Source organism: Neltuma alba, unplaced genomic scaffold (genome assembly GCF_004799145.2).
Source record: "Neltuma alba isolate B1F8T4 unplaced genomic scaffold, ASM479914v2 tig00011993_pilon, whole genome shotgun sequence".
NCBI lineage: Eukaryota > Viridiplantae > Streptophyta > Magnoliopsida > Fabales > Fabaceae > Neltuma > Neltuma alba.
Genome location: NW_021636566.1, coordinates 101,552 through 126,109, shown reverse-complemented (window position 1 = coordinate 126,109; position 24,558 = coordinate 101,552). Strand labels below are relative to the sequence as shown.

Here is a 24,558-nt window from a genome sequence, read left to right as displayed (position 1 = left end):
GACTTGAAATATGCTTATTATATACTCTTTCGGTCCTAAAAATAAAACCCTTATTTTTAGGACAGAAGGAGTACTCAATAGAAAATCCACCATGGTTGTTTGATTCAATAGCTGGGGGAATACCAAATTCTGTTTTTCTGACCCATATCCTCACATAAATTTGTGCTGGCAGGCGCAAGAACACAGGCCAACGCAAAAGCAATCGTTGTTGCAGAAATTGCCAACTGCTTTCCTTTTAAATAAATAGGCTACCATAAGTATGATACACAAGATTCAGTAGCTTATGATCATTCATTTTCTCCATCTTACTATGCCTCTAAATCCTCTGTGGGCATGATTTTACTTGCTCATATTCAACAAACTAGACGAAACCCTTCAGCTTTGAGAGGTCTCCAAAATGCTTTAATAAATTCATGGCTTAGACATTGTTCCAAGCTTCTGTTTCATCTTTCCCAGAATGAGGTTTGCATGTTTGAAGCATGTAGTTGCATGCTCTGACAGCTTCTTCAACTGTCAGAAATACCCATTTCTGACCTATAGTCTCGATGAACTTGGCTTTGTTGAGCTTCTTCATCACCTCACTTCCAGGATTGACCAAAACAAGCTGAGCACACGGGAAACAAGGATTAAACGAAATTAATCGAGCATCCTAAAAGTTTAAATATATTGCTGCAGCATAGTTTCCAGGTGGCACTGAAGAGAAAGGCTTACCTGCAGCCCTCTCCTATCGGTGATCTTCTTCACCTCTTCAAGCATGCTTATTCCGCTTGTATCAATGTTCCCAATGGCTGCCATTGTAGATTATTCAGCAAGTTAGACTGGGAAACCTGCTCATTTAATTTTATATGCTTACTCAATTCTCTGGTCCATCACTTACTAGTCATATCTAGAATTACACTCTGCAAGTTGGTTTCCCCTGTAGCTTTAATCCTGTCTTCCTCTTCATCAATCCACCTCGCAATCCTACAACATATATACCCTCTGGTAAATCACCCAACTTGATGAAATGCCTTGGTTGTGTAATATACAAAATAAAATCTGAGGTAAAGAGAGCACCTCTCTCTCAAATAACTGGCATTGGCAAAGTAAATTGGTGAATCAATCTCTAGAATTAGTATCCCAGGAACATGAGTGGCATTTTGGTACTGCTCAACATTTCTGTACACCACAGAATTTGGAATGTTGCCCAAAACAAACGTCCTTGGCCTTGCAACAAACAGCAGAACCCTAAGCACAGATATGAATACCTGCATATGTATGTGCAGAGAAGTGCATACCCATCAGTATAAAAATAGTTAAACACAAGACTTCATCAAGGGTGTGTGTGGGATGGGGAGTACAGTGAACAGTAGTGATACTTACGGCTATGACAAGGCCAATTTCGACACTGCCAAAGACAACACCAACATAAGCACTGATACATACAAGGAAGTCGAACTTGTCAATCTTCAAGAGATGTATGGCTGCCTGATAATCTATAAGGCCCAGCATTGCTGATACAATGATGGCCGAGAGCACCACCAATGGAGTGTAATAGAATAAAGGTGTCAGGAATAACAATGTCATCATCACAGCAATTGCCATCACAATGTTTGATACTGCTGTCTTGCATCCCGCATTGTAGTTTACAGCCGACCGGGAAAATGGCCCTGACCCACATTCAGATTTCAAAGCCGAAAATTCGTTATTAACAGTTGATGATGAAGTAAAGATAGAGCTACAAAACTCAAAGAACAAACACCTGTAGTGAGGTAACAGGAGGTGAGGGAACCAACTATGTTCATGGTCCCAAAAGCTATCATCTCTTTGTTGCCATCAATGTGGTAGTTCTTGAACATTGCAAAGCTTCTTCCAACTGCTATTCCTTCCTGCACAGTCATTTCTATTAGATCGTGCCTCTGGTTTACAATCCTCATCATTAACTCACAGTTAGTTAACATCTACTGGAAAAATAGGAGCTAATTTTGAATACTTACGGCGAGGGCTATGATGCCGGTGACAAGTCCAGTTTTAACAGCTGTGCTCAGATAAGGCGACACAAATACCAAATCATTGAAGGATGGGGGATTTAATCCCTTCTTCAACTCTCCTATCTGGGGCCGAAAAACGAACACGTTAATCAAAATTATAAATGTAATTACTCAAACGATAAGAGTCCAACAGGGACTTTCAGATTTACTTGAGGAGACAAATTATGGAGACATGCGAGTGTGGAAGGTGCATATGACGTAAGACACTAGTGCTGGGGGACTGGTGGTGGTGGGGGGACGTAATGTAACAACGATGTTCACTTCGGAAGGCTCAACGGGGATTCACATGCATGATTGGTACAGAACAGTGATTCTGTCTGGCCCGGATTTAAGAAAAACAAAACGGAAGGCCCAACAAGTCAGAGGGGACATGAGCTACTGTGCCGTCTTTGGCTTTATATGTGAGTGGATGAGTGCCGCTAGGAATTGCTAAGAGACTAGGTTACCCTTTGATACAAAATATTAAAAATAAGAGATAAGGATTAGAGTTGAAATTAAGAAAATACTCCTTCCATTCCTTATTATAAGAGACAAATAACCGAAGTACGTTAATAAAAAAAACAGTTAAAATTAGTTAAGAACAATTAATGTGTAAAACGTATAATTTTTTTTTCCAAAAATACCCTCATTAATAAGGAGAGAGAACAATTAAATTATTAAAAGAAAGAGAAGTGGGAAGGGGAAAGAGTGTGAGTTGGAGATAATAAATATGAGTAAAATAGGAAATGAATACAAAAGAGTAGAGACAACTTTTAAGTGTCTCTTATATATAGAAACATGCTATAAGCATCAAATGTCTCTTATAATAAGAAACGGAGGGAGTAATGTTTAGTATAAAAGATTACTTGTTATATGGGATTAGACAAACTCATATATATGGGATTAAAGAATATCATGAGGGGAAGTAGTATTTCCCAATCCTATTTTCACAGATTTGTCTAGTTCTATATAACAAATAATTACTCATATTAAAAACTTTTTTAATAATTTTTTTCAATTAAAATTCTAATTCCCATCTTTTATTTTCAATACCTTGTATCAAATGCTCATGCTAAAGCAAGGAGGTATGCTCACCACTTGGACGCCGTGCTTCTCCGCATGAGTGAAATAAACAAGCAGACTTCCAAGGATAACGGACGTCAACGGCGCCATTGCTGACACCCAAAAGAATTTCGGTCGTCGTTTGCTCTGCGTGGGCCCAATCATTCACACATATATTCCGTGTTAGTTCGTCCGTTCGATGTTCATTTGCCGCCACGTGGCAAAAATTAACACGAAAATTTCGCATCCAAAACTCATGACTCCAGTCAAAGATTAGATTTTCCTCCCGGTCAATGAGAAACAAATCCAGACATTATCCACATACAGATCATTGTACTGGCCAACAAAAATAGAGCGTGTGTGTGCATATAACAGCGACTTACATCATCTTCTTTCTTGAGTTCTACTTTTTCCTTAATATAAAACTTCATTTAATTTTTATTTTGATCTTAAATATAATATCCTAATTCACTTTATTTCTCATATTTATTTATTTATTTTAAGATAATCCTTCTAATAATTATAGTTTTAGCCAATAAAATTAATTAGCAAATAGATTCTCAGAAAGACAACATCTATTTATTACAAATAACTAACTTAATTTTTTTTTTAATCTACTTAAATTAGTAAACTAATTTATATATTTAAGAGCGGATGTGGTAATTAATTATTATAAGACAATATATGAGGCTCGATTATTAATTCAACTTGAAGTGGATGGAATCGAATCCCTTAATTTTAACCAAGGAAGTCGAAGTACCGCGAAAAGTGGTCCCACCTCGTGGCGTATTCACTTGGATCTTATCCGCATGACGTTTCTACATTCCAGATCTTGTTCTTTTTAAACTTTTTTTTTTTTTTACACTTTAGATGAAGAATGATGAAAAATTCATTATTAAATTATTAATAATAATTTTATTTAAAAACATAAAATAAAGAACATAAGACATATAATTCTACTCTAATCTTAAATGTCAAACTCATTACAAAATGAGTGAGAATGTAAAATAGATTTTATATTTAGAATTAGATTAGTATAATATACTACTAGACACGGACAACTGAAACTGTATTGGGCTAGCTAGATTCGTTCATCAAATTGTCAATTACGTCTCCATAAATTTACTGACTTTCTTGGTGTAATAAAGGTCACCTAGATAGAGTAAGCTCACTATCAAGCATAAAGATATTAGCTAATTAATGGATAGTAATTTTTAATTAATCTTTCACAGCTTAAAGTCAGGACTCTTTTCGTGAACAAACTTTTCACTCTCTCTTTTTCCCTAGTCAGTGTTTTGGTGAAGAAAGGGATAAAGCACCAAACCAAATATATCAATCAATTGATTAAGGATGAAACAAAAGTGCACCAAGATCATGAAGAATTTAATATTACTTAGGCATTTATACATGGCGCCATTATTTAATTAGTTAAGACGGATTTTTGTTTTGAAATACATATATATATTTAATCGGTGTGGGTAAGGGTTGGGTCCACTTACGAAGTATCGCGTGAGGAGCAAGAAGAAGATGAAGCAGCACCCTAACACAGCGCTTTCCCATCTCCACTGCAACGCAAAATAAATAAATAAATAAATAATGAACAAGAGCAAGACTATGCCAAAGTCAAATCAACATATACGTTCTCTATTGCGAGTTGTAAAGGTAATAAGTTGGCCAATCATGGACGACTATACTTAATAAAGCACTAAACAGTGCATGTGTGTATTGACCTCATGTGTTTGGCTAAAAACAGATCGCATCACAGAGACAAGATCGGCGTCATGGGTAAAATCTTCGAGTCCCAGAAGCGATTTTAACTGTTGCAGGCATACCACTGTTGCTGCTCCTCCCATGAACCCTACTATTGATGCATGTGACAGAAAATCCACGATAAACCCTAACCTGTCATCCATATAATTTATCACCCATTAAACAAGACTTGTCTATATATGTTATATATATATATATATATATTTGTCTTCTAGCAGGCATGGCCACGTGAAAGAATAGAGACCAACCACACTCATTTAGTGGACAATCATTTTTTTCCCGGGTAACTCTCTAACGTTAGCATTTGTTGAGAAAGAGGAGAAGAATCTTTGGATCTGATATGATTCGACTGACCAGACGACTCCCAGACACACCATGTATATAGTGAAGCAAACTGATCTGGCAAGGTGGCTTCTTTTAGTTAAATTTTGCTCCTGAGACTAGTACAGTACAGAAGAAATTAAAGAGTATATATAGTATATACTATATGACGGATTGCTGAAATATGTTTACAATTGACGGCGAAAACCGATGTTGATGTTCATTATACCAAACGGATTGATTAATATAATATTTAATTACAATTGACCCAGAAAACACACACGGGGCATTCTTACTTTTGTACGTTTATGTATATCATTCATTAATTACACTACACGCTTGTGACTTCTACCTCACTTCAATGTAATTTTAATGCTCCAATCTTTTCAATGTATTATTATTATTATCATTATTAATTACATGAAATAAGTGATACTTTGATATTTTACAACTGTAATAAAATGGTGCAGTTTATTTTTTACAATTAATAAGAATCTAAAATTGTGCTTTTTTTTATCTGTTTTCTCTGAAAAATCGGGGGAAAAAAATTTAAAACCGCACCATTTCATGTTAATCATTTTATATAGAATCTAATAATTAAAAAAAAAACGTTTAAAATTTGTAAAATTACAGAAAGTAACAAGCCATGCCGCTACATACATTAGCTTGTACTAATCACACGTACCTAAACAAACCCAATGAAGCCTGCAAAATCCCGGCGAAGAATGTAGCAGTGAAGGCAAGGTGAAGAAAGAGGGCTGAGTCGACGTTGGGATTAACCGATCTAGAGAGCATAGAGCCCAGTAAAAGCGATCCAACCGCCACTGTTCCCACAGCCAAATCCCTGGAGCTTCCCATCATCGCATAAATCAGTGGCGGTATGAAGCTTGAATCTGCACCCGTTTTTTCATTTCATATCCAGAAGGTTAAGTCTTAACACATACTTGAAACACCAAATAAAATGATATATATGCGCTTAATTTTGGAGCACACAGGAACTCACAGAGTCCAAGAATTGGAGGGAGGTTGGCGAGTTTGGCGTAACTGATGCCTTGAGGAATAGCCAAGCTAGCGATGGTGATGCCGGCGATTATGTCTGATTTCAAGAAGCTGAGAGTGTAGCGAGGCGCCCATTCCAAGACGGGGAAGAAGTACTGCAGGCCAAGAAGAAGCTTTCTAGAAGGTGGCTGGTTTTTGAATTGTCTGAAAGGGTCATCCGGAAAGAAAGTCTCCTTAAGAGAGTACATGAATGACTTGACGAACGGCTGAGGCGGTGGAATGGCCACGCGCGGACCACACTCCTCCATGTTCATCGCCGCCGATGGGTACACGTAATCTACGTTACCCATTTGCTTCAATGAATTATTGGTTTTGCCTTAACTATTTGATATATATTGTGTATAAATGTGCTCTGATTCTGGCGAAACGAAGAAATGGTGGAAAGAACGGGGTTGGTGAGAAGAGAAGATAAAGGATGAAGGGGAGGAAGAAGTAGTAGTAGTAATAGAAGAAGGTGCTGTGGATGGATGGCGGGGGATTACAGAGAACGATACGGCTTTATATAAAATCTGCAGGAGAAGAAGGTATGTTTGGTCATGTGGTTGGATGGATGATGCATGTGGGGGACGATATTCCCTCCGAGTCTTCGTGTTTTAAGTGCGCTTCCAGGGGGACCACCACTGCAATCGCACTAATGTAAAGAGGAGATCTTCCAACCAAACACCCCCTACTATATATTTTACTCTTCTGTAGTTCTGTACCTTTAATTTCTTTCTTTTTCTGTTCTTTCTCAACGTTTTGCATATTAAAAAGGAGCAAATATAAATAAATATAACAGATATGTGAAAATTATTGCTTTAATAAATTCCATATATTCTATATTTAATAATTGATCAGAAATGAAAAGGTTCGTCAGAATCCATGCATCCATTAATTGAATTGAATAAAAAGCATCAAATGGATGTCTCTCTTGCCTGCCGCCTATATATTTGTAGGGGGGAAAAAATGTCTGAGACTACTTGGATTCATAAATTTTGGTGTCCAAAGGAGGTGGATGGGAAGCGAAATCCGGGAAGGTTACGCATCTTAATATTGCTCGAGTTGGGACGGGGGCACTACTGGCCAGTCCCCGGCTCACTCCAATCATTGAATTTGCTTCGAGCGACGTGGAATCTTGCTATTGGACGGGATCTTATTCGGAGCCATTTGCCTGTTATTAGGTTGGATATGTCCCTTCCTCTTTACAAGAAAGAAAGGTACCCAAAACTATGATGTTTGAGATTTAATCTTAGTTGTTCGGGGCAGTGTTGGGGTAGAAATCAGATTATAATTTTAAATGTAATTTTACAGAATACAAAATAAGTATGTAAGAGGTGTTTTGTTTCAACTAATATAAAAATACTTTTTAAAAGTATTTTTTTAAATATACCAAACACGCCTCCTCTATGAAGGATCAAAGGTCCATTTAAATTAGCGGTAAAAAGAATAAATTTTTTAATTTGACTTTTAAAAAGTTAGATTGGGTAATGTGATTTGTGGTTGCATTGATTTTTATAAAAATTTGTTTGTAAAGTAAAAAAATTGTTTACATTATAATTTAATAAGTAAGTTTACTTTGTAAAATAACCAAAATAGATATGACTTTTATAAAATCATAAAAAATGATTAAAAATATGAATTTCCAAAATCTAGTAATTTTAAATTATCATAATAGGAGGAAGTTATATTTAATAAATAAAATATATTTAAATTAGAAATTATAGTAATACGAAGAAGTTGTATTTAACTAATAAAATATATTTAAATAAAAAATCATAGTAATGTGAAAATTTTTGAACCAAATAATATCACATAATTAATAATTAGATAATATACTCTACACAATTTATGTGAATATAAAATATAAAATAATATTAGAAATTAAAAATATTATAAAAAATGTTAAAAATTATTTGTGTTTAAAAGAATATTAAAAAAATAACTAAAAACTAATTGGGTAGCACAAAAAATATATAGAAAGAAGCATAAGAACAACATAAACATAAAAGCAACAATGTCTTTTAGTTTTAAAAAGCTGTTTTTGTATAAGTCATAAGTAAGTTTTATATGCTTCTGTAATCGTGTGTAAAAGAAAACAGCTCTTAACTCATAAATTAGATTGGTCAAAGTCTATTATAAAAAACTTTTAAATTTGCAAATGGACTTACTATACTTATAAATTACTTTTTGCTTGCTCAAACACTGCATCAAACAGGCTCAAAAACTAACTCGGAAGGTAAAATTAGTGAGTGGAAGGGAGCGATCAACGACCTAATGTAATTATTATTTTTAGTGACTCACCGTTGTTTCCTTTTTAAGTTTTAGTTTCCATTTTTTTTGACATTATGCATTATATGTTTGTTATATTATCTCATTTTTTAATTTTAATTATAATATCTTATCTATAATTTAGACGTTAATATATAATCTGCGAATGGGAAGGTCAGAAGCATTGATTTGACAACACTACCACACATAATTGAACTGAAATGAACATTTCATTCCCTGACATAACGACCAAAACGGGAATTTCATCTACACTCCTTTCCACGGACGTTTGACAAGACATTATATATCCGCCCCAGTTCTTAAAAGCCTCACCACAGGCTCCCATGTCCGGAGTCAGCAAAGATTCTTACATATGCATTTAAAATACTTTGCATAAATCTCTTATTAAATATTTAATTGGCAAATGAGACATAAGATAATTGATTGCACAAAAAAAAAATAGTTGCACATAAAGGATGATAAGTTACACAAAAAGAAGATAATTTGTACAAAATTATTTGGATATAAGGAATTAGTTTACACATAGGGAAGATAACTTGTACATAAGAAAATTTTATTTGCATAAAATGTAATTGAGTTGCACATCGCACAAAGAAAGATCATTGCACACAAGGGAAGATAAGTTGCACCAAATTCTTAAATCCCATTTGCCAATTAAAATTTTAATGGGGGATTTATCCCCAATTTTCCCTACTCTGTATTGCATTTAATATTTTGAATTATTTTAAGTTCTTTTTATACATCGGATGCTTCAAAATATATTTTTAAAATATGTTCAACATCTAAAATAATTTTTTGATACATCCAACATCAAGATAAAAAAAAATTTAAAATGCTAGACATGCCTAAAAAAGATTTTGAAATGTTGAATACACCACAAAATATTTTAAGATACTAAATATATTTAAAAAAATATTTTAAAATATTAAACACACCTTTCACTCTCTATGTTACGCAACAAACTTCCCAGAATGAGATAAACGAACGCGAATTAAAAGGTATTTAAAATAATGTCAACTTCTATTTTAAATTAGATAATTTTATGCGATTAGGTCAATGATATATCAAAAATATGTTTACTTGTAATTTCATCGCATCATGTGGGCAAAAACATCAAAATAGCTTGCCATCAAAATTAATGATTTTACACTAAAAAAATCGCTGGAATTTTTTTTTTTAAATTGCAGAAAATCTTACAGAACTGAGCTCCACCTGGGCAAAAAAATGTCTCCTATACGTAACTTGCTTCACCCGGACCACAACATACGTAAATATTTAGGAAGATTAAAGTTAGACGACGAACCCATGCATATAATGTAAAATTTACAAACTAAAACCCTAATAAATAGTAAGAATTAAAGATGCTGGTCACAACAACAACAAAAAACACATGATTATTAAAAATTTAGTATTTCAATTCAATCATTTAATGATGTAATAATGATGTATACACCGGTTCTGTTTATTATTTTGTCGGATTCTAACATCCGTTTTGCAGTCAGATATAACACTACATTTGTTTTTAATATAGAAGTTAGTTGACTAATTTGAATATATTAAAAAATTAGTTAAATTAGTTATTTATAATAAATAGATGTTATTTTTCTAAAATACCCTTACTAATAATGTGTATTATTTAAAACTATCATTTGATGGAATTTTTAATATGTGCAATTACTATAAAGACTACTTTAAAAAAACATGGATAAATAGTGAATTAAGTCTTATATTTAGAACTAAATTAAAAGTCAAACTAATTCTTATATTGAGAATTGAAGGCAGTAACATTTTAGGTTACTATGGTGTGTAGGAGAGGCGTGAATGCAGTTCAAGGAGGGTTGATTTGTTTTATTTGTTATTTGTTACTACTGCCGGTCCTTGACTAATATAAATAGATTAAGAAAATTAGTTAAATTAGTTGTTTGTAATAAATGGGTGCTGTATTCCTAAAATACCCTTACTAATCAAGTATTATTTGATGAAACATTTAATATGCAACTGCCTTAAGAACTATCCTAAGAAAAAATGAATACATATGAGAAACAAAATAGATTAGAGTTTTATATTGAGAATCATGTTGAAAGTCAAACAAGTTCTTTTATTGAAGAACGGTGCTAGTGTTTATCTTTTTGAGAGAAGCAGGAGAGCGTGGGATTGTGATAAGGTCAGGAGCACGATACAAGTTACTTTGGACAGGGACGGGATCTGTTAATGTTCAATTTGGTTTTGGATTAATGAGGAGCCTCTAGAAAGGTGGCATCTCTTATAATTTCACCCTTGAATAATTGAAACTACTCATCATCATCCTCGTCATGTGTACAGTCCCCAGCTGCCTGATAACAACAAATGAACACTAATACTCTTATATACTAACTCCAACTAACCTCCTTCTTTGCTCACTAATTGAATATAGAACAAAAAGACAAGCCTCTCCCTACCCTCCAAAGTTCCAAGTTTTCTTTCTTTATTCATTGAGACTTGGTCCTGAACATTTATTTATAGGAAAACTGCGTTTAAGGGCTAAATTTATAAAGTTTTTATTCTTAATGATTCCGAATAAGTGAAATTATTGCGATGGCTTCCGGCTTTTCTTTGCAAAAATAACTATTGTGTAGAGACAAGTTGCCCAAGTGTTAAATAATGGAAGCGGGGTAAATTGTCAAGGTACAGGTGTTAAATAATTGAGGTGGTAGCTGTAAATTTTAGTTGTCTTAGGGTTTAATATTAATGGACTGGGATTATTACTTGTCAGTTTTTCATAACCTGAAGTGCAATTGTTAAATAAAATACTAAAAGCGAAAGTCATAAATATTTGTCTGTAGTCTTATAGGCAAAATGAAGAGCCATTGAGATTTAAAAATAAGTGTCTGTTCCATTATTTAATACCAACAAAAACTTACAACTGTCGCTTCTATTATCTAACACTCATATTTCAATAACTTTGTACCATCACCGCTTATTATTTGAATCAGAATGATTTAATCTTCATGTTTACGCAAAGAAGGACATTATATGGACTTCATAAAAATTTTCAATATTCGGAATCTTTGTGAATAAAAAATTTATAAATTTATCCCGAGGCATGATTTTCCCTTTATATATATATATATATATATATATATATATATATAAATTCCGTCCTGCCAGCTGACTTAGATTGTGGGTGACATATGCTGCTTGGCAGTTTAGCCACTGCCATTAATCACATGGCTTGTAGTGATTAGCTTATCAATAGATTAATGATATGTGCTCGCTAATCATGAGATTAATTAATCCCTCATATTGCAAATCTTCAGTAACCAAAAGTTTAAAGAGGAGATTATCATCAGGGAGAACAATATCTTCGTTTAAGTCCTGCAAAGAAAGTGAATCGAAATTTAAGCCTATCATTATTGGGGAACAATATTTTTATATCATCACAAGGACCGTCCTCGCAGTTTTGCAATTTTCCTGGCTCCCAATCTCTACTGGTTTCTCACATAGTCCTTTGGGTTATCTTATGCTCATTTGCATTATTTTACAACAAAATTAAATTAGTCAATCTGTTATATATATATATATATATATATATATTCTCTATCGCTTATGCATACTCTGTTCTAGTCTTAACACACATGAATGAGAATTTAGTTGAAGTAGCTTGAACAAGGACTAAAACATCAACGAAAACCTGAAGTTTTAAGTTCAAGTCTCTCTCTCTCTATTTCATTTTTGAACGGGACATGGTGAAATATCCAAGTCTTCATGAATGAAGATGAGAATAAGAGCAGAAAACCAGTCGGTGGCAAGTTGGCCTCTGCGCTGCCACGTGTTGCTATCTCTAGCTGAAATGTCCCATGCTGCTGATGCAGAGTCAATCTATTAACATTTGGTCATGTTATTTCCAATGGTTATATAATTCTATTTGAATTTGAAGTTGATCATAGTGACAAGGACGGCTCAAATATAAGGCTGTGATTTTGAATTCGTATAAAATGCTCAATATTTTTGGGGAGTTATTTGGAACTCCCTTTTCACTTGAACCCAAATTAGTTAGAATTCAATACGACCTAATAATTACAGTTAAATATTTGAATCACTTATTGATAATTTATGTTATTTATGATTCATAAATTCTATGGTTTTTTTATACTTTATATATTTCTTTAATTAACAATGTTAAATTGACTTGGTTTTTTCAAAATATATGAACCTTTCAAAAAAGCGCTCAGGGCAAAAATAAAAATTGAATTGCATTTTTTATGCGACCTGGATTTTGAATTAGGTTTTAGGGGGAAAAAAACACAAAGAGATTTAGATATTTTTAATTAAATTATAATTTAATTATGTTTGAGGCTCCACACGTAATTGCGTTTGGAGATAACCGAGGAGGGGATGCATGATGGAGGCATGATCCTGTTTGGGAAATCACACCATGGGCCATGGGCCATTGGTTCTTTCCGATATAGCTGGGTTTGGGGCCCACCACTTTGCTCGGTGGAACTTGCTGCAGATGATCTCAGAGAGCCCATGATCCCTCACCGGCTTAACCCCTCCTTTGTTATCTTGTCCCTGTTGCCCCGTCTTGTACTCCATGCTTTCCTTCTTTTGTTTTCATTCTTCATCCTGCACGTCCTTATTTTATATATATATATATATATATATATATGCCTAATACTGATTTTGTTTGGATTGATATATCTTGTGTCCTTAGATTAGCCTCAAACCCTGTATCTAGTAGGGACAATACTTCCTTAAAATTAAAAGACATATGGCGACAATTATTGCCAATTATATATGCTCTCAAAAACTTGCTGACTGTAGTTGTTGGAATCCTATCTCATCAATGCTCCAAATGGTTGAGTACAAGTGAGAGAGTGGGGAGCAATGTTGTAGCTTAACCATCACTCTTGTCTCTAGCTAGAATACCTGTCACTTTGTGACACAGTTTCTTCAATGGGGAGAAAGAACTTCATCAGGTGACAAGACATGCCAACTATTTCAGTTGATTTATTACTAGTAATATATGCTGTTGGGAGAATGATTTAAGTTGACAACCGCATTAATGGGTTTTAGTTTTTGTGAACAAGAAATTAAAATATTCTGCAATCCAAGCCAACTGAAGTTGTTGTCGAAATTATCAGGTCATCTGTGTTGGGAAAGAAGGGGAACATCAGTTGACCTTATCGAGAGGTTTCGTGGACATGTGCATTTTCATCTAAAGTTTAGTTTTTAAGCGAATAGTACTCCTTCGGTCTTAAATATAAGACCCATTTTGTACCCCTCTGGTCCTATATTTAGGATCGGAGCAGTTTTTTTTAGTGAATTAGAGTGAATCGATCATCCCAAACTGTCTCTCATATCCATCTATCTTTATATTCAAATGGAGTTCAATGTTCGCTAGTATATGTACCTTGGGTCAACTTGAGATGGAGCTATTGTGAAGTCAACGCGTTCCATTTTTCTCTTGTTTCTGTTTTACATGAAAGTATGGCCATCCCAGAAATACATATGCATGCTAATTATTACACTAATTGTGCTTATCTCCACTCACGCAACTCTTTCCAAGCTTTAATTATATTTCTGGTTTCACTAGTGGCGGGACTAGCCGTCAGTTGACTCATAATTCATCGATGACCGTATCTATAAACATCTTTAATACATACGAGCGCATTATTGGTTAACTAGTTAGAATTATTCAGACACATTGAATCATCACAGTGAAATTCTGTATGCTTTTAAGACAGATAAAGAGCCATTCAGATTCCTCAAATCTGAACGATGGCAACATGTTCATGGCCGTTGGCCTGGGAATATGCCTCAACCAGCCCACAATACATGTACAATTATAACACAGGCTCCCCACCGCAATCATAGTATTGTAATGGAGAAACTGTGCAGTCGAAATTATTATTAGTTGATAATGTTTATAAGGTTTAGCTTTGTATATTAGCTGCGGCAAGGAGCATTGAATGGTGGGTTAAAGCAAATGATATAATACAAGTTATTGGGGACCCGGATTCTGATGAGTGATTGGCCCACAAAGTAGATATCATAATCCCCAGATGGATAGATATGTGGAGCACCCACCACTTAGGATGGATCGAGTCTGTTCCTGGAGGGAATATTCACTGAAAAAGCATACCATACAATACAAGCAGAGATTTGAGTAGTTTTGGATATTTGAAAGGGAATGTATGGTGTAAAAATTGCAAAACCTATTTTTTATTGAAAGCTATCATTACTCGTAAGTTCAGGGAAAAGCAGCACTATGTCTAGAGCTACATAGATATATTTAGGTGACAAGAGCTACGTATATATACTATACGATTATAACCACCAATGAAGTAGCCCTTTTGTTTCAAAGATAATTATGGTTCCATTCTTTAATGAAAGAACTAATTAACTAATTTGGATAAATAAAAGATATTGTTTAGGGAATACAAATAGGATTTAATTTGGGAAAAAATTGAAAGACATGTAAAATAGGTTTTATGCATAGAATCAATATCAACTCTCAAATTAGGTTATACATTAAGCATCAAAAGAGCATTATTTTCCTTACTGTTCAGTCTTTTGCTGTTTTTCCAGTCTTCACATGCACTTGGCTTTGCGGAGCATTCAGTAGTCTTGGCAACAATCTCCGCCCAACACTTGTGTGATTCCGAAACAACTCTCAATTAGTGCCTGCGCCTCATGCTATTAATCACATTACAGTCTTCCCTCAATGCGTGTGAATCCATGGAGACAACTTAAACGCATTGCCATTTAGAGCATAAATACGTACGCAGAATATATAATTTCCAGTGTGCGCCCCGTCAAATGTTATTGACACGTTCAGTTTACAATGTATAAGCACAAGTGGTAGGTTCGATACATATTGCGTATAATTAACTAAATGACAAGGATGCTTCAGAAATATATTAGTTGGTATGATACAAGTATATTAATGAACGTCAACAGAAAAAATAGTGCTGTATCAATCAGCAGTATCCAGTATTCCCTTTGCTGCATAAACTTTTTGTCCCTGTCAGCCGCGCTCTTGGCCACATCCCGTAACGTGCCCACCATCTGTGACTAGAAAGAACCAAAAGCGACTTCACACATATACCCTCAGCTTCATTGCATGGTCCAGCCATCCCAGTGGGAATAGTTCAAGACGGCATCAGACCCACCACCCGTACTCATCGATTGCCCCATTTTGTAGGAAACTTCTCCGCCGGCCAAATTCTCAAAACCTATAGCTGTTGAAAATAACCCAAATCTTCTGTCTGTTATTTGTGTTCCACACCTTTTTTCCCCTCATCCTGTAAAGTTGTGGCTGTCGCACCAGCAAAAAGGAACGAATGGCGCATGGCTCCTAGGTCGTCCTGAACCGTGTATAGTGCTTTCTGAATGTTATCAACTGTGCTGCCACTGTATCACACTGGAAATTTTGAAGGAACAATAAAACTGATGCCAAACATAAGGGTTAATGAAATACCCAGTCCTAAATATAAGATCTAATATGTAACGCAAATTACACTATAAACTGCATATTCTATTTAGGACCAGATGTAGTATCTGATTTTCTTTTTTCTGGTATTGTGTGCGTGTAGCCTAAATCTTGAATCCTAAACCCATCATTTTTTTTGGCACAAGAAAATTTAGAGGGTGTTTGGATGGAAACCAAATCATAGTTTCAAAAATAATTTTACAACATACGAAGTAAATATATAAAAGAGTTTGTCTCAATTTACGAAAAAGTATATTTGGAAAACACTTTTAAACAAACCCAAACACCTCCTTAAGTGAGTTGGGTCCTGGAGACTCACTAGGGCCAATACATACTTTTAGGCTCAGAAAATCTTTATAGAAGTATTTACAAATCATTTGTTAAAAAGGTCCTTATATCAGTAGCGGATTTTTTTTTTGGGTATAACTCTGAGTATTTCTAAATCATTTTGGGCTTGAACAGGAGCTTTAAGAATAAATCCATCAAAATTGAGTTTGACAATTGAAAGATATCTTGGGTCAGCCCATATACTTGGCAGCAAGTAAAGTTGCGTTGGTTTCAAGCTTGATTCGACGTCCGACCTTTGAGAACTTTGTTGGTCTTCTCAGCCCAATACCAGAAGGGTATTGTTGGGCCACTCCCCCCCCCCCCGGGGTGGAGGGGGGTCTCTTTTGTAACCGAGTGTGTGAGCACTTCCGTTTACACTTGCACCCCCAACAAATAATACCTTTGTTAATTATAATCATAAATTAAAAATTATAAACTATACATTTTTTGTACTTTGTGCTGCTCAACTTTTTTTTGCCCAAAGAGATATTTTTATTACTAACGAAAACTTAACAACAGACTCAAAAAAACATAGAACAAATACTCAAAAAACACCAAGATTATTAACAAAACAACAGGCTCAAAAAAAAAAACATACAGACTCCAAAAAAACATACAGACTAAAAAAGAAGCAAATACAAGAAAAACAAAAACAAAGACCACAAAAATACAACAAAGGCTCAAACTAGACTAGCCGACACCTCTTCGTATAGCAGTAGGACTATTAACACTAGGGGGAGCATAACTAGGATATGCAACATTAGACATCTGACCAGGTGAACTTGACACCAAATTCCTACAACCATTCATGTCACTTAATAAAATTTCATCCGAGAGAGGTGTTGCCTCCAAAAGCCACCCATTGGATATCAACTCTCTTCTGTAAGCAGCTGCTAAATAATCTGCAGCACGATTACCTTGGCGCCCAACCAAGGAAACTTTATATTTGACCTATTCCCAATTGTTGCAAGAATCTCTTCAAAAATAGGGACACTTTGCCATTCCAATCCTGCAGCAGAAAGATTAACAAGATGGTTAAATAAAATTTCACAATCAGTTTCAATAAAAATATACCTTTTCTTGAATCTATTAGAGGTCAAGATAGCTTCTTTTGCTGTTATACATTCAGCTTCCAAGGCAGTATAGCTTCTTTCTCAACTGTTTTTTGGATTTTCCTTTTAAGGGAGGAAAAGGGGCCTTTGAGTTTCGGAGTGGTGCTGGACAGATGTGGCATGGGAGCACATAATATATATATACTCCTCCGATCCTTAATATAGGACCCAATTCTTGAGTTAGTTTTAGTCTTAAATATAAGACCCATTTTTATATTTATCAGTTTTCTCTAAATTATCCCTGGATACTCCCTCAACCATAATCAAGTAGAAGAGGGAGAGAGGTATTAAGAAAAATGATTATGGTGTTTTAGGAAAAATGTATCACTTTTCTTATAATTAACTAACTTGCCTAACTTCTTTAATCTAATCAAATTAGTTAAATGGGTCTTATATTAAGGGCCAAAGGAATATATATATAAAGATATTTTATTTGCTTAAAATGTAAACTTTGTTGTTTAACATTAACCCCGTATATATTAACTAATTAATAATGCTGAAATTTCTTGAAATTGAAAGCACATGGGAGGCCCATTCTTGTAGTGATGTTTTTGTTTTACTTTCTGATTTGCCATCGCATCAACTCCAGCTCTGAAGCGCCAAATAAGCCCAAGAGAGTGCATATATATTAATCACCCCACCTCAAAAAAGAGAATCAAACTAATTCGCACAGTCTATATCACCTTTCCTTCCACTTGAAACTTCGCTTCGCCCATAAACGGACATAATTTATATGCATTTTTCATATAAAATTCACATATTTGAAGAAAAAATTAACAATAATAGTAATTTTTTTGTTTGGTCAGTGTTATGTGTGCGTATATTTCAAAGGAAACTATTGGAAACAATTATTATTACTTTTCCCTCTTTTGATCATCCTCTCCCCTCGTTCGCTTCTACAGAAAAACATGAGCGGAAAGGGAGGGGCCCCGCTTGCTACGTGGCACTAGTCCCTCATAAAGAACACCGTACGTGATGGTGGCGTGCTGTAGAGGAAAGCGCGCTCTTTGGCCCCCCGTGCTCCCATTTCACTTTCACTTCATTTTGGAATCCCGAAACTGGTACACCAAATACGTTCTTGGCTTTCGAGCCCACCTTTCGATTTTGATATTTGAATTTTATGCGTTGCTTTTCCCTTCTTTCCCATTCTTTTGCCGCTCTCGCTCTCTCTCTCTCTCTCCAAACTTGAATTTGATATTAAAGAATTACGTAAATTCAATGAATAGAGAGAGTCTTCTGTACTGGTGTGCCCTTTTTGACTCTCAGGTGTAACCCCTGTAGCCACCCCGTAGTTCCAGGAAGCCGCGCTGCTTTACTTTCTCTCCATATTTTGAATTTCAGGTTCTTACCAACATTTAACTTGTTTTGTCTCCGGGAATTTATGCTTTGTTTTTGTTTTGCGTCGGGTTGTTGCATTGTTGCTCTCTTCAGCTTGAATTCGTTCTCAAGAATTCTCACTTTACCATCGTTCTTGTCAGTTCTTTGATTTCCTTCGAGGAGTTTGCAACAAATGCTTCTGTCGTAAATGATGCATTATAGTTAGCTTCCTCTGTTTTTTTCCCCCTCGCCCTGGGAAGTCACAAGTACGCAAGAATACTTCAGTTTTCTTGTGGAAAGAAAGCCTAGGTTTGCAGATTGATTGATAACGAAGGTACGGAAACCCACAACATTATCAAAGTAAGAGGACTATAACAGTTCGTGTGATATAATCTGCCCTGCTCGTATTATTTAACGGGAGTGACAAAACTAATAGCTGGCTTTCTATGAAGCTGATCTTCTGCTTTTCTTTAGGGAGTTCAAACTCTTGTACTCATTTTTCATGCCTTAAAAATTTAAAGTTTCCTTTTACCCTCTTAGTTTATTTCTTAAATACTGTGCTTTTTCCTATGAACGAAATCGGGTTGACGCGCACGAGGACAACGAGTGCGTTGAGCTTTTGGTGTCTCTTCGATTATATAATAGATGATGATTCTTTTCGAGGGAGGGACAATTCTGTTAACAGTCATCAATTGCTCTCCAGTTCATAGTTTTGCTCTTTTTGTTATTTTTTTTTTTCGTGATTAAATTAAGCGTTGCTACTTGGTAATACCTCCAGAAATGGCGCTCTATATGTAATCTTCAGAGGGTGGTGTGATTCCGGTTCAAAATGGAGCAGTATGAAATTCTAGAACAGATTGGCAAAGGTTCCTTTGGTTCTGCTCTGCTTGTGAGGCACAAGCATGAAAGGAAAAAGTGAGGATGATTCCAGACTCTGTTCAAATCCAATATTACATGTCCTTTTACACTTTACAGGTTAAATTGTAAAGTAATATACAAGAAGTTATGTATTTTGGTATATACCAGATTATTTTTTATTTATTTCACTGTCTCCATTCAATAAGGTATGTCCTCAAGAAGATCCGCCTTGCTCGTCAAACTGATAGAACCCGTAGATCTGCCCACCAGGAGGTACCCTACTTGCCTTCCTTTTTAATTCTCTCACTATTACATCCGATTTTGGCTTCCCTCTTTCTGGCGGGGCTTGATTAATAGTGATACTTAATATTTCGAGATACAAAATGAAATTTAGTCCTGTCGTTTTTTATATAGTTAAAAAACAGATTCATGCTTACAGCTCACGCATCTCCACTTATTCAGCACCGCATTAAACTGAATGTCATTTTGTCCTCATTGGTTTATGTTGTGATTCTGGATTTACTACTCCACTTTATCAAATTGTAAGATGTTTCACTGGTTTTTTTTTTAATTTTTTGTTTTGCAGATGGAGCTTATCTCTAGAGTACGAAATCCCTTCATAGTTGAATATAAAGATTCCTGGGTAGAAAAGGTCAGCTTATGATTATTCATATTAATTATTTTCTAAATTAGAACTTTCTTACTTTGTTGTTCCATTCCTGCTTCTGCCTTTTTGTTTGGTTTACTTTCCCAGAGAGCTCAGAGTTTAAATTTTGGTTTATGTTGATCCCGATGACTTGTTTTGGTTTGAAATTTTAAAAGTTTGCTTTTCTCCTGTTTGTTTATGAATGTTACATCTTTGCTTTCTTTCTAATGGAGATGTTTATAATGGGAAATCCTTCTACATTGCATTAAATGGAGGCCTAATTCATGTGATTGATTTATGATTATGAGATTGATAAGTTGGTGTCTTCACTTCCAGGGCTGTTTCGTGTGCATTGTCATAGGCTATTGTGAAGGTGGAGACATGTAAGTTATGGTTTACAGTCAATTCAAGTTTGTGGGAAGTCAGAAATTGTGTACGGCATGTTTAACTTGTTCTTGCTACTTGAGTAATCCTTCTATGACTTATCTCTTTGGTACAGGGCAGAAGCTATTAAGAAGGCTAGTGGTGTTCATTTTCCGGAAGAGGTTGGTCATTGTCATAGCAAGTCATTCAACTTCTGAGCCTGATTCATAGTTTTCACTTCTCTACTCTGATTTGGATACGTAAGTTGCTAATATTTACTAAACTCTGTACAGAAACTTTGTAAATGGCTTGTTCAACTCTTGATGGCCCTTGATTACTTGCATGCAAACCATATCCTTCATCGTGATGTTAAGGTAAATGGCTTCTATAATTTAATAGTTATTGATGTTATGCAGCTAGGACATATGAGAACCTAGAGAACCAACACACTTTTATGTTTTCCCACATTTTCAGTGCTCTAATATATTCTTGACAAAAGATCAAGACATACGGCTAGGTAATGACTTGCTTTAATCCTTCCTCATTTGCTTGTAGGCTTCATAAATGGGTAAAGACATCCCTGAGTCTTATTTTGTAGTGTATAGTCCTTATGCTATGCGTGTTGAATGCAGGTGATTTTGGTCTGGCTAAATTACTAACATCTGATGATCTTGCTTCATCTGTGGGTGATATGGGCTGGATATTGACTTCATTTACCGGTTGCTTTTTCTAAACTGATTAATAATTCTATGCTCTTGCTTTTAACTAAGGTTGTTGGCACTCCGAGTTACATGTGTCCTGAGCTTCTTGCTGATATACCTTATGGTTCTAAGTCAGATATCTGGTCGTTGGGTAGGATGAATTTCTACTGTATTCTCAAACTTATCTGAGTTTTAACTACATTTTGGTTCTCTTACTATACCCTGAGTGCGCTTGATATTGGACATTTGGACGTAATTTATACTTTTTCCAGGCTGCTGCGTATATGAAATGTCTGCCCACAAGCCAGCTTTTAAAGCTTTTGTAAGTCACTGTCTAAAATTGCAAGTCGTTAGCAATTCTTTTATGATTTGTATCTCTGAGTGTGCGCGCTCTTAAGTCTTGGGATTTTGGTGGGGATACAATCTTCTGGCACACTGAATATCTTGTTGAGTCTCGAATGTCCATAGTGATGTTTAAGCTATTTCATACTTGAAGAACATTTTGCATCTTATTCATCAGAACATTGACTTGAAGGCACAGCATTTAAAGGGAGAAAAGGGAAAAAAAATCTTCTTTCATAGTTTTATTATCTTCGTTATGCTTACTTGACTACTACGTTATTAGGTGTTATTTAAATTCTTTTCAATTACTCAAATAGGTGGGAATTATATTATGGAGCAATTTCAGAATCTGGGTATATTGTCACGCAATATACATTTTAATATAGTCTGTTGTTTTCTGTTTAAACAGGATATGCAAGCATTAATTAACAAAATAAACAAGTCAATTGTGGCTCCTCTGCCAACCATGTATTCTGGCGCTTTGTGAGTTTTCGTTGTCTCAAGAATTGAGTACCTTAGACATTTGTCCTGTCTTTCTTCTCTTACAATTGTCGTAGTACCAATATTTATGGAACTTTAAAGATGTCGGTGCCTGCTCTAGGCGACCACACATGTTATTAATCAAACTCAAAATCACCCTTCTATGCGTTTATTTTTTTATAAGGCCTGTTATTACATTTTATGCCCTTGCTTTGATTGACTGACTTCCACGTTATTGAGGAAATGTCCTTCAAAGACTGGTTAACAGCTTTAAATATACTCAAACCTTGTAATAATACCATTCACTTCCGAGTTATATTTGACAGTAATTATTCTTGTTTAGCTGTAAGTAATCCTGTTTTGCTTAGCTCTTTTATAACTCCAGATCTACAATCTCGGTGTTGCCTCTCATTCTGTCTCCAGAGTTACTGTCCCTTTTTCCTACTCATCTGGTGACGTCATTTATTTGTGTATCTTGTGAATAACACGTCTATTCTTTCAGTCGAGGGCTTGTCAAAAGTATGCTACGGAAAAATCCAGAGCTTAGACCAAGTGTATGTTTTCTCTCTTCAGAATCTGATGGTTAACTTGTATTTTTTGGGTGACATAACGGTGGCCTAAGCCCAAAAGTCTGGTCACTGGTGGTCAACCCTGTTCTGATCTATTTGCTCAAAACTAATTATGTGGAGTTTGTTGTGTCAGGCTTCAGAGTTGCTAAATCATCCGCATCTTCAGCCCTACATTCTTAAAATTCACCTAAAACTAAACAGCCCCAGAAGAAGTACTTTTCCATTCCAGTGGCGTGAGACGAACTACGTAAGGAGAACACGGTTTGTGGAGCCAGACTCTGTTTCTACCCTTTCTGATAGAGATAAACGATTGTCATTTAGCAATGACAGGGCCTTGAATCCTAGTATTTCTGGAACTGAAAAAGATTCTCAGGGTTCAACTCAAAATGGTCATCGATTTTCCACTCATTCAAGGGAGAAACTGTATGAACTGTCTGTTGGTCGCGCCCGTGAAGAATGCATAGCTAACAAGTCAAAAGCCACAAAGTTCTCGACCATTGATGGCAATACTCCAAGATTGAGAACAGCTAAGGATTCTGCCACCCCCAGAAGGCAGTTAACCCCATCAAAAATATTTCATGCTGGTTCAAAGCGTGATTCAGTAGTTTATACATAAACAATTCTCAGAAGCTCCTTTTCATGATGACGTGTTGTGAATGGGACAATGGAAATTGATGTTATTAATATTGAGATAATTGAGTTAGAATTTCTCTCTATGATATCAGAATTTGTCATATTGAATATCATACAGCCTGAAGAAGCTGCGCATTAAGTAACATGTTTGCTTATCTTTTCAGCTTCCGGTGTCTCATGCTCCAGCAGGAAATTCTTCTCCACCATCACGTAGAGCATCTCTTCCGCTGCGTACAAGAGTCATGACCACAGAAACCTCTTACAGAGCCAAAGTTGGTCTCCTCCGGAGTGTGGAGTCTCCAGATGTTTCTGTTAATGCTCCCCGAATTGACAGGATTGCTGAATTCCCTCTTGCATCTTCTGAGGAAACTATCTTCGCTGTCCCCAGCAGGTCATCAGCATCTGTCATTTGCTCTTCTAGTTCACCAGTTGGTGCTGTTTGTTCAATCACAAAGGACAAGTGTACTGTTCAGGTTGTGGACAAAGCCATGGCAGCCCCTGCCAGCGTGAGTGATACTTGTCCTGAAGCTTCAGGTCCAGGATATGGAAGTGAATGCTCTGAGCATGTCACGGCTGATGTTTCAAGTCGTTCATCTGCAGAGTCACGACAGCGTCGGTTTGACACCTCGTCTTACCAGCAACGTGCTGAGGCATTGGAGGGGTTGCTTGAGTTCAGTGCGAGACTCCTACAACAACAGAGGTTTGATGAACTTGGAGTGTTGTTGAAGCCATTTGGACCTGAGAAGGTTTCTCCAAGAGAGACAGCTATTTGGTTGACGAAGAGTTTTAAAGAAACTGTGGTCTAAACCTATGGTCTGATGCCCTTGTGATCAATCTATCTCACGGTGTACATTTTTTTTTTTGGACTGATCGGTGTACATTAAACATCTGTTTGTAGAATTTTAACTGACGAGCTTCTAGGTTCTAGCTTTCGTTTTGAGATAAGACAAACTGAATCTTAAAATTTTATACTCATTTTCCCTGTGATGTCCGCAATGTTAAGGGTAACATTTCAAGATAGTCAAATGTTAGGTCGCGTGTAACTCTGCTAATAATTTGGTGTTTGGTTTGTAGTGCCGTCTGGTATGTTAGTCTAGTAATTTAGAAGCCCATGCGGGGCCGAAAAAGGATAAAATTGTCCTCAGATGACATTTTTCTTTTTTTGGGTTTTAATTTGCACAAACCACCCCCTAAACTTCAAATATTTTTTTTAGACCTCTTATTAAGGTAATTTTGTTCGGAAGATT

The 24,558-nt window shown here is 35.6% G+C and overlaps 2 protein-coding genes across 6 annotated transcripts; one reads left to right on the top strand and one right to left on the bottom strand.

The window, feature by feature from the left end:
• LOC114720660 (sulfate transporter 3.1-like) lies at window positions 1-6,683 on the bottom strand. Its single transcript, XM_028906326.1, has 12 exons — window positions 6,166-6,683; window positions 5,848-6,055; window positions 4,802-4,973; window positions 4,571-4,636; window positions 3,105-3,218; window positions 1,977-2,093; window positions 1,742-1,868; window positions 1,363-1,649; window positions 1,057-1,247; window positions 878-963; window positions 712-788; window positions 1-604 (listed from the first exon to the last, which is right to left on the bottom strand). Exons 1-12 carry the CDS (start codon window positions 6,509-6,511, stop codon window positions 419-421), a joined length of 1,977 nt encoding a protein of 658 aa, XP_028762159.1. The 5' UTR covers window positions 6,512-6,683; the 3' UTR covers window positions 1-418.
• An 11,835-nt stretch (window positions 6,684-18,518) lies between these two features.
• Window positions 18,519-24,411, top strand: LOC114720661 (serine/threonine-protein kinase Nek4). Of its 5 annotated transcripts, none has more exons than XM_028906329.1 (16): window positions 18,519-18,743; window positions 18,881-19,053; window positions 19,525-19,634; window positions 19,784-19,850; window positions 20,164-20,229; window positions 20,560-20,606; window positions 20,723-20,768; window positions 20,880-20,960; window positions 21,061-21,103; window positions 21,219-21,268; window positions 21,357-21,438; window positions 21,560-21,609; window positions 22,039-22,112; window positions 22,612-22,663; window positions 22,812-23,279; window positions 23,476-24,411. In XM_028906329.1, exons 3-16 carry the CDS (start codon window positions 19,549-19,551, stop codon window positions 24,115-24,117), a joined length of 1,854 nt encoding a protein of 617 aa, XP_028762162.1. In that variant the 5' UTR covers window positions 18,519-18,743; window positions 18,881-19,053; window positions 19,525-19,548; the 3' UTR covers window positions 24,118-24,411. The 5 variants fall into 5 exon arrangements, with proteins under 5 accessions (XP_028762162.1, XP_028762164.1, XP_028762160.1 ...); XM_028906327.1 differs by having other exon boundaries at window positions 18,520-18,743; window positions 19,498-19,634; XM_028906331.1 differs by lacking the exon at window positions 18,881-19,053.
• Window positions 24,412-24,558: the final 147 nt, after the last annotated feature.